This window comes from Megascapheus bottae, chromosome 2 (genome assembly GCF_031878675.1).
Source record: "Megascapheus bottae isolate mThoBot1 chromosome 2, mThoBot2.hap1, whole genome shotgun sequence".
NCBI lineage: Eukaryota > Metazoa > Chordata > Mammalia > Rodentia > Geomyidae > Megascapheus > Megascapheus bottae.
In genome coordinates, this window is record NC_143510.1 from 50,712,427 (window position 1) to 50,722,983 (window position 10,557).

At 49.0% G+C, this 10,557-nt stretch overlaps 1 protein-coding gene across 1 annotated transcript; it reads left to right on the forward strand.

Annotated features, from left to right (window-relative positions):
- The first annotated feature begins 2,606 nt into the window (after positions 1 to 2,606).
- On the forward strand, positions 2,607 to 8,921 carry Hoxc13 (homeobox C13). The gene is made up of 2 exons (XM_090356315.1): positions 2,607 to 3,339; positions 8,665 to 8,921. The coding sequence occupies exons 1-2, from the start codon at positions 2,607 to 2,609 to the stop codon at positions 8,919 to 8,921; spliced, it is 990 nt and encodes a 329-aa protein (XP_090212441.1).
- The last annotated feature ends 1,636 nt before the right edge of the window (positions 8,922 to 10,557 follow it).

Genomic DNA, 10,557 nt, shown 5'->3' on the forward strand with positions numbered 1-10,557 from the left:
GATGAAGGCGATTTTTTTTTTCTTTCTCTCTTCTCTTCCCGCTAAATTTTGGCCACCCAGTGTCCCTAATAAATGGAATTGTAAAGTTGCTGGGTTAATTAAATCTATATCTCATTGCAATAGGAATAGTTAATACCCTTATATAAACCTGGAAAAGAACATACTATTAATTTTATTTATTGCTGGGCCTCTCTGTACTCCTACCCACCGTTCTACCCTTTACTCTCAAAGGCTGGGGGATGTGCCTAAGGGTCTCCCGATGGCCTGGGACACCAGGCTGAACCAGGGAGGATGCCCCAGCAATAGCACCCAGGCTCCAGGCCCTTTGTTTCTACTGGAGTCCCCACAAAGCCTGGTCCACAGTCGCCAGGGGATTTTCCAGAGGTTGTGCAGGCACTTCGTACCAGGGGAGGCCCAAGCCTTTGAACCTCTTCTACCACCATGACTGGAAAACTAGCAGACCTCACCATCCAACCCGGTAACCAGACATGAGGCAAGGGGGCCAAGGTCAAATGTCCTAGTCCCGACAGGCAGTGTTTGCTTTCCTCATTTTACCTTGACCTTGGACTCCAAGGACAGCTTGTTTGTCAGCCTAGCCGGCTCCCAGCAAGATCCCCGCTCCTTTCCCTTGGTGGATTTCTCCTCACCCCAGCATCCATGCCCTCAACACGGGCAAGCTGGCCTGCTTCTGATGCAGGGCCCTTTCTGTTGTATTCTGTATATTCTCACTGCCATCCCAGTGCCCAGGCTGCTCCCCCAACTCGCAGCTGACTCTCCTGGATAAAGATCCTGGTGGTAAGAATTAATTTTTAAAAAAATCCTAACTCACCAACTGCCCCAGTGCTCTGAATCGTCACACATTTATCTTCTTCCTTCAGGGAAGAGGGAGGCAGGTCGCATGGGATCTCAGCACAGACTGGGTCATTTGCCCCAGGCTTGAGGGATCTGGTGGGTTCAGCTTGGCAGGGTAGGGAGCCCACTGCATGGCCACAGCCTGTGCAAATGATGCAACAAGCATTGATAATGCTGCAGACTGTCTCCCTTCTCCCCCCCCCCCCCCTTTATTACCGCTTCTCCTCAGGGAGGCCCTGTATTGAAAGGTGCCTTGGCCCAGTGCCACGGAGATGCCCCTCCAAAGGGTGACTATTGAGGTCTGGGAGGAATGAGGCATTAGGAGGAAAGATTAGGGGGCTGTTGAAAAACAGCACATTGGTGTTCATTTTTCTTTTAAATATGGGAGAGGTTTAGGGCTTGGATATACTCTGTATTAAAGACAATGACCCCAAAACAGCTATTGCAGCCAGAGCGAGGTTGTTCAACTGGGAATGACGATTTGGATCTCGGCTATGTTTTGCCCCTGGCCCTCCACCGCCTCATCAACTTGAGCCACCCGGGGCTGAGGCAGGTTCTGAAAGACAGTGGTTGAGCCTCAGGGTTCCCCAAGAGTTGCCCTTGAAAGAGATTGCTCCAAGGGACAGCGTCGATTCTTCCTCATTTTCCACCTTTCCTTTCTTAAACCTAAAGTAGACAGTAGGATAGGCACTTAAGGCTTTTCGCTTTCCTAGTCTAGGTTTGCCTCCCCATTTCTTGGGGGGAAGGAATCTTCTTTATTACTATATCGTGTTGAAACATCAGTCTTTTTTATTGTCCACCCCCAATTTCCCTCCTTTCTATTCTTCTATATCTCACTGAGCATATTCCATCGCTGCACGCTCTCCCAAATGGATGATTCAGGATCATTACCTCTCCCAACTCCGATATACCGGCGAGGGGAGGAGAGAGGGTCCTTTTTTCAGACAACTGTGGCTTTGGGAAAAGTGGCTGAAAGTCGGAAATAAAAACACAATCTGGCCTTCAAAGGCGCGCTGCAAGGCGTCGTCGGACTCTTCCCAGAAACGAACTGGAACAGAGCCTGCTCTGCTTAGGGCCGGATCGCTCCAGTGTATTTTCTAGTTTCTTCATTCATCATCATCATCATTATTCATTATTTTAACATCCAGTGTCGCCCTCACTCTTAGCTCCAATCCCCAATTTAGAGGCATCTGCAGTCAAAGCAATCGGCTTTGCGGATGGGTGTCCGTCTCCCGGGTACACAGTTCTGAGCCTAGGGGGTGGAGCCCGGAACCGTCCAGGGCTCCCTAGGCCCCTTTGCGTCGGCCAAATTCAGCCTCCTCCCCCCTCCCTTACCGAGCCTGCTGTAGGGGGGCGTCGCCCTGTCCCTTTAAATCTCCCAGTTCCCTCCGCCTTCACTCCTCCTGACAGCCAATCAGCAAGGACCTGATCTCTTTCTGCCACGCCCCACCTCCCTGGGAGGGAACCCCAGGAGACCCAGGCTGGGGGTCACGTGGGCGGGCCGTGGTCACGTGGGAGGCCGGGGCAGTGGAGGGAAGGAGGACCCGAGCCCACGGATTTCTTAATGAAGTATCTCCGCATGCGTGGAGGGAATGTGGGGAGGGCGGGAGGGAGGTGGAAGCTCGGGGAGGAGACGGGGAGGGGTGGAGAGGGCCGGGAGGAGGGGTGGGGGAGGGAAAAGAGGGAGCGAGGTGTCTCCCCGGCTCTCTGCCTCTGGCAAGTGGAGTTTTTAAAAAGCTCGGGCAGATCATGTCATGACGACTTCGCTGCTGCTGCACCCGCGCTGGCCGGAGAGCCTTATGTACGTCTATGAGGACAGCGCGCCCGAGAGCGGCGGCGGCGGCGGCGGGGGCGGCGGCGGCGGCGCGGGGGCAGCGGGGGGCGGCTGCGGCGGAGCGAGCCCCGGCAAAGCCCCGAGCATGGACGGCCTGGGCAGCGGCTGCCCGGCCAGCCACTGCCGCGACCTGCTTCCGCACCCGGTCCTGGGCCGCCCTCCGGCGCCCCTGGGCGCCCCTCAGGGTGCCGTCTACACGGACATCCCGGCCCCGGAGGCTGCGCGCCAGTGCGCCCCGCCGCCAGCGCCCCCCACTTCGTCCAGCGCCTCCCTGGGTTACGGCTACCCATTCGGAGGCAGCTACTACGGCTGCCGCCTGTCGCACAACGTGAATCTGCAGCAGAAACCGTGCGCCTATCACCCGGGCGACAAGTACCCAGAGCCGTCGGGCGCCCTGCCCGGTGATGATCTGTCCTCCAGAGCCAAGGAATTCGCCTTCTACCCCAGCTTTGCCAGCTCCTACCAGGCGATGCCCGGCTACCTGGACGTGTCGGTGGTGCCCGGGATCAGCGGGCACCCGGAGCCGCGTCACGACGCACTCATCCCGGTCGAAGGCTACCAGCACTGGGCTCTTTCCAATGGCTGGGACAGTCAGGTGTACTGCTCCAAGGAGCAGTCGCAATCCGCCCACCTCTGGAAGTCTCCCTTCCCAGGTAAGGAAGGGGCCTGAGCGCCGTCGCCGCTGCCGCCGCCGCCGCCGCCGCCGCCACCGGCCGGGGACCCCTCCCCGCCCTGCCTGCCCCGGGGCTCTGCTCCCCAGCCACCCCCGCCGTCTGGCCCCGGCGCGCCGGCTCGGCTGGGGCTGTCGACGGAGCCGGCCGGGCGAGCAGCTCTGAGGAATGCTGGGGAAGAAATCTGCTCCGACACGTTCCCCGGAGCTGCCGGGCTGAGAGTGAAGCAATCAGAGGCGCCCGAGCGCCGGCTCGGCTCGGCTGCGGAGATCGCCTCCTCCTCCTCTCCCCACTTTGCCCGCTCCAGCCTCCGGCAGAGCTCCTCACCCCTAACGCCCCTGCTTCCAGCCAGAATAGGGGTTGGGGTGGACCTTCCACGCCTTGAAATCTAGAACAAAACCTCCAGCCCATTGAAAAATTGGGGGCATGATCAGGACCGTCACCTTGCCCCCGAATTTTTCAGGATCGTTCAGGCTCTAGATAATAGTTTTTAAACAGGGACCTAGTTTGCCAGCGTCTACAGAAGTGTATGGGCTTTATTTTTTTTCTCTTTTTGATTCGTTTTGCTAAAAATGTAGCCACCAGTGTAATTTAAAGACCAGAAGAGCTAAAATCTCTGTAAAGGAGTGTAGAAAATGAGGCTCCTGTAATATAACAATTTCCTTACCGATTTGGTATACTGAGCTCAGATCCTTCCATTGCCAGGTTCTCCAGATGTGGTCAAGAGAGTTAGTTACCAGTGCTCCAGACAGAGGTGGGGGGGAGGGAGTTGGCTGAGGGTGAGAGGTTGAGGAAGTAGACTTGTTCTGCTGGTCTGGGGGTCCAGGCTACCGGCTGGGAATCCCTGGGTCTTGTCTGGCTTGGTAGAGAAGGGAGGAATTCACTGATGTTGCATTCCCTCTCTGACTCAGGCTATCTCTGTATAGGAAGGAATCCTACAACTCCCATCACTCTGTCTGAGAAACAAAACTAATGCCAGGTTTCTCAGAATTACATCAGGAATTTAGTATTCCCCTCTGCTCTAAGAAATAAGGGTTGGGGGGGTCTAAAGAAGCTAGTATTAGTGTCTGCTCTCACTGTTAGCAGAACTCAGTGGAAAAAGTTCCCCCCTTCTAATGAGTGGGGGGGTTGGGGGGGAGGAGAGAAATACATACATACATATATATATATATATATATATATATATATCCATACTACTCTAAAGGACCTTCCCAGCTCTACAAGCAGGGCTCATTGAAAAGCATAGACCTGAAGACCTCCTAAGGGTGGGCCTGAAATTCCTCCGCATCCGGGATTGGAAACAGACGTCTCAATGAAGCAGAATTACTGAATGGTGTTGGGTGGTATAGTGAATAACATTCTTATAAATATCATAAGGTTATTTAGTGTAACACAACTCAGTACATGGTGAAACCAACACAAGGCATCTCATTTCTGATGGCAAGAACAGAGGATGCTATGATTTTAGTAAATGATCATGCATTGCCCAGTCTGTGTTGTCTTGAAGATTTTGAATAGTATGATTTGTACCAACTACCTAATAGGAATCATATAATAATACATTTCTAAAAGATGGCCAGTTTACATGTAGACCTACTATCATGTATGATCGAGTGGTTACCCTTTAATTCTCTTATCTCACCCAAACAGAAAGCTCCTTAGAGTCTTGCTGGGGTCTTGGAGCTGATGGGCCATGCACAGGGTCCAGGGGCAGGTGAGCAGGTGTTTATCAGATCCACTGTGGGTGGGAGCAATGTTAGAGCAGTGGGCCAAGCCTGTAGAAGGAAAAGGTGGAAAAAAGGAGTTGCTGTGACATCCCTGCGTATGCATAGGGATCATGTCATACATAAGGACTAGAGAAGTTGGGAATTTATCTGAGCAAAGTAAACATCTCAAAAATTCCTTTAAAAAACCCACTTCTTGATCATAGCCTCCTAGAGAAAAAAAAATCTGTGAAATAAAAAATACATAGTCCAACTGAGATTTAATACACTTGCAAATTACATCAGGGAAGTGGATGTAAAATCCAGTGTGTCTCAGCAACTCTGCTCACATTCCCTGTGTGGAAATAGAAGCAGTCTGGTATATGTAAGGGGGAGCTTGTATATCTCAGTGTGCGCAGAGACCCAGGCGAGAGGCAGATGAAAAAGAAATTATCTTCAGACACCCTCCATCTTTCTACCCACACAGATCTTTTAGAAGTAGGGAGATCTCCAGATAACTCTGTCTATGCAGTTGTGGTTTTTCAGCAACAACTAGGCATAAACACTACTGTCTCTCTTCAGCGCCTCTGGCTCCAAGAAACCTTCACTATGGTAGTCTGGCTGGTATGGAAGATGGAAGCAATTGTTCAGAAAGATTCAGATAATTAGGGCTAAGATGTGTTGTGGCTTCTTTCTCTCAGTTATACAGACCTTGCTTCATTGCTCTAGGTTCTCTCTCTCTCTCTCTCTCTCTCTCTCTCTCTCTCTCTCTCTCTCTCTCTCTCTCTCTCTGTCTCTCTCTTTCTCTCTCTCTCTCCCTTTCCTCTTTTTCTCTTATAATGAGTGTAGACAACTTTCTTTCTTTTGTTATTGGGAGCCAGGAATTCTAGGAGAGACAGAGAGAGGAGAAGAGGGAGAGAAGAGAAAAGGTTGAGGAAGAGACAAACAGTGGATTTAGGGAGGATTATACTAGAAATCTCTACTGACAAGCCTTTGATTCTGGGTTAAAAAGAGCAGTTAGCCTATTTCCTAATGGGAAAGACAATCTCCAGAGCCTAAAGCGCGCTTGTGAGGTAGGTAGTCAAATGAGGGTGGGCTGTAGGATCCTATACAAGAGCTCAGGCCCAAAAGCAAGCGATGGCTGGGCATTGTTTTGGTTTTTATTTGCTCCTTGAAGGTGTTGATTAGGTTGCTAAGTATGACATGGTTGGTATATGTGATTGTGGTCAAGAGGGTGACTAGGAAGGAGCTATTGGAAAATTCATAGCCAAGTCCCCATTTACTTTTGGCAATGTAGACACAGCTTATGATCTAGGCTACCAGATGTTCCCACATAAGGAGTGAAATGAGATTTATTTGAGAAGATAAGACTGGAGCTATTTCTTCAAGGAACAAAACAACCTGCTGTTTGGTCTGGTCTATGAAAAAAAAATCTTAGGGCGATCCACCCATGGCATCCTACTGAGAAAATTTTATGTTTTTAGAGTTGTGTTGATTAAACCTCATTAGAAATTTAAAATTAGAGTTTAGGGAGCCAAAACTGGTTAGGTAATTTTTAGAGTTTACTGAAAGTGAGGTTTAAAAAATAAGAAATAATTACGTGGTTAATTCAGAAAATAAAATCCACCTTTACCCCCACACACATACACTTTGCCTTCCAGCAAAAAGGAGGTGTTTTAAAACTGGGTTGTACTAGATGACCCATTTCCATTTTGAGACATACAGTATCATTGTGTGAAGACTCCCTGAAGAGCCTGGATTTAAAATCTGATTCTCTTATACAAGGTATTTTGCTCAGTAAGAACTTCTGATTCCTGATCCTTTAAATGGATTTAATAAAAAATTAGAAGTTCAAAGAAAATTTCCTGGGAATTTAAACACACACACACACACACACACACACACACACACACACACACACCAAAACAAAACCAACAACAAAATCCTCCGGTATTGCAACTTACCTTCATTTGTCTTCTCATCCCAGAATCATCATTTTCTCAAACCAGGGTTATATCTATAAGGGTAGAACAAATTTGAGACCTGAAGCAGTTTTTTTTAAGTGTCTTATATATGAAAAAAATCCTTTTTAACCCAAAGTATCTTATCTGTAAAGCTGTTTTATTTTTCAGATTTTAAAAAAATGGTTATGTATACTGAAACAGAGGAAAGTGACAAGTTGGACAATTTTTCTGAGGAACTGTGACCATGAAGGTAGCCAAAGCAGACCACTGGAATCCTCTCCCATTTTCTTCCTGAGAATAGTTGTTTCTCTCTGCATGCAACTGTGATCTCTTCTCTTCCCCTTTCTGTATAGACATGGGTCTCTCACAGGGAACAGACAGACTCATTTTGGAATCACGTAGGGAGAGTATTTTGTGAGGGTGGAATGTAATGAAGCATTTTCAGAAGAAGCTTTGTGTCTTCTCTATGAGCTGGTGTGCCATTTCAAAGGACAATACAAATGAAGAAGGAACCTTAACTATTCAGTCTTATTAAGTGCAGTTTAAGGATCATATGGAAAAACAAGGGTTGAATTATTCAGAGAATCTCCCTCTCTACCACCATTTCACCTTGAAAGTATTGTTATGACCTTTTATTTTTTTCAGGCATGAGGGTGGAGAGGAAGACAGAGAAATAAACAATGCTTTGTTGTGCTCTGAGGAAACTGAGCTGGTACTGGTTAGACCATAGAGTTAGTTAGAGCTGGTGCTTGGATGTAGATAGTTTCCTTCAGCCTTGAAGCAGTTGAAGTAGGAAGAGGTTGGAACCGAATTTGCTCTTTTGGGTGGGACCTAGGTATGCACCCCCTACTTACAGGGGTGAGTCAAAGTAGGACCTTCTATTCTGGGGTGCTGTTCATAACATCAGACCCCAGTTCCAGCAGTGATGGATCCCAAAGGTGGCTGGCTTCTGCCAGAACACGTTTCTCTCTTTAAGTTGGGACCTCTGATCTCTAGAGCAGGACTAGTGCCCAAAGGTACTTGATAGTCTCCGCCCAATGAAGAGGACTCCATACTTACCCTGCCTTCTTTGAACAGCAGAAATTTCTATATAATTAGGCAGAATATAGGCTAATCACATCCCCTCTGCTAACTGCAGGAAGAAGTCATTTTTCTAAGTACATACAATCCTGAAGGCATGGCTATCCAGGCCAGTAGCTTAGAAAATCCTCTCTGAAAGTCCAAGGCTCCTAAGAAGTTTGTTGAAAGCCACATTGGACACTGAAGTAGGAGGAAGAATCAGCAATACTAATCCGGTTTATTTCCCCTCCCCCTCCCTAAAATGAAACATTGTTCATCCGGGACTTTTTTCATTCCTTTTTAAAAAAATTAGCATTGCATTGTGAAATTATATTGATTAGCATGTTTTTGGAAACCCACCCCCTTCCCAGAAATTTTGTACCTGAAGCTAAGAACCCAGTGGCCTCACCCATGTGTGTTCTTCCTCAATAAAAGAGATGCAAAGGATTAGGGGGCAATCGCCGGGCCATTTTGAGAGCCGGCACAAAGCCTTGAGCCTGGGCAAGCAGCCTCTCATCCACCCCTGCCCAGGTCCAGCCGCCTGCCTCACCTCCTCCCGCCCGCCTTCTCTCTCCTCTCAGATGTGGTTCCCCTACAGCCCGAAGTGAGCAGCTACCGGCGCGGCCGCAAGAAACGCGTGCCCTACACGAAGGTGCAGCTGAAGGAGCTGGAGAAGGAGTACGCGGCGAGCAAGTTCATCACCAAAGAGAAGCGCCGACGCATCTCCGCCACCACGAACCTCTCCGAGCGCCAGGTCACCATCTGGTTCCAGAACCGGCGGGTGAAAGAGAAGAAGGTGGTCAGCAAATCGAAAGCGCCCCATCTCCACTCCACCTGACCGCCCACCCGGCTACCCGCCCCGTCTATTTATGTCGCCGCTTTGTACCATAACGGAACCCATCGAAGGACGCTGCACCGGTGCACACCGAATATTTAATCTTAAACAAGAAAGAGGCGTCGGCGAGGCCCCGGCGCAGAGTCACTGAGACCGCCATCCGCCTTACCCCACCCCAAACTCAGCCCCATCCACATGGTACCCACAGAGCTCCGGGAGCAGCTTTGGGGGTGGGCCCGGGTGGGGTGTGGAAGGAAGGCCGCCGGCCTCTACTCCCCCCCCCTCTGCCCCTCACCTCATCAGAAAGCAGAGTGGCTGGGGGAGGAGAGCCTAAACACTCCAACCCAGCAAGATTCCTGCCTCCATCCCATGTCCAAGATTGTAGAAAGCCCTCCTTAAGGGTAGCTTGGGCACCGGATCTGGCATGTTCATACCATCCTTCTAGTTCTTCCTTTTACCTGCCCCATTGCTCCATAAGTAGGACTTTCCCAGTTATGATTATCTGTGCATTTTTTAAAAAGTGTTCACATGAATGATAAATATAAGGGAGATGGCAGCATGACTGGAGGACAGACCACACTTGGAGCGTGTAGATTTTCTTTCTTTCCTATCTGTTTCAACAAAAGATGGAGATGGTGTCGACCCTGCCCAGCCCACTCCAGCCCACCCCAGAATTTCTAGGGAGGGCACAATTGCGTGGAAATTCAAAAGCTCCAACGATGCTGCTGCTAACCCAGGCTTCTTTCTCCTCTCTTTCTTTCCTTGGGTGAGTTTGGGGATTTGGTAAGGCTCAGATGTAAAACTTTCCTAATGATAAACTTCTCTTCCAAAGAGATGGGAGGGTGAGCTGCTCAGCAGAGTACCCTCCAGTCATGGAAGCAATAGCTCATTAGAGAGACCTCACACTTTCACTTTCACTGATTTCTTGAGGAAAGCTAGAAGAGCTAGTCTAAGAGTCTAAAGTAACTGGCCCCATTTAACCAGCTAAATGTAGATGCGGTCTAATATTTCCCTCCTCAAAAGCCAACTTGGTGCTATGGGGGTCCCCCATCTCCTCCCTTCCCATTGACGCATTACAAACAGTGTTCTTTTGAAATGTCCATCCGAAATAGGCTTTTTTTTTAATGTTGTGTATCTGTATATAGTATTGTGATGTCTGAATGACAATGTACTGAATGCAAAAAAGGAAAAAAAACTCACAAACCTGTTTTTAAAATAAAATACTTTTTTTGCCTTGATTTTATTGCTCTAATTCCTTCTAAAGCTCTTTCTATTCATTGGCTTTTTGGGATCTGCTACAATTTCCCCAACTCAATGGGTGGGGAGCGGAGCGAGGAGTGCTGAGAACTGACATAGGCATCACCCTAGCTGGATAGGTCCTCTAACTGCACCTTGCTCAATTTAAGTTTTGAGCTATATGGGCTGTCTGTATTACCTAAACAAGAGAAAATAGCCCACCTTGACACCTAAATTAAGTGTATTTAGGGGAAAAAAGGTGTGATAGATGATTGAAAAGACCTGGAAGTACATAAGTGAGAAGAATGCATTACTAGTTCAGTGTAAGACAGCTTACCTAGCATGTGCATGGCCCTTGGACTGATCCCCAGCAACAGGGGGAGAGAATGGGAGGGCAGTCTGG

Excerpts from the sequence above, each read along its gene's own strand:
- Hoxc13 (XM_090356315.1), top strand. The coding sequence starts at position 2,607 with ATGACGACTTCGCTGCTGCTGCACCCGCGCTGGCCGGAGAGCCTTATG. Across the intron at positions 3,340-8,664 it reads CTGGAAGTCTCCCTTCCCAG|ATGTGGTTCCCCTACAGCCC; the intron begins GTAAGGAAGGGG and ends CTCTCCTCTCAG.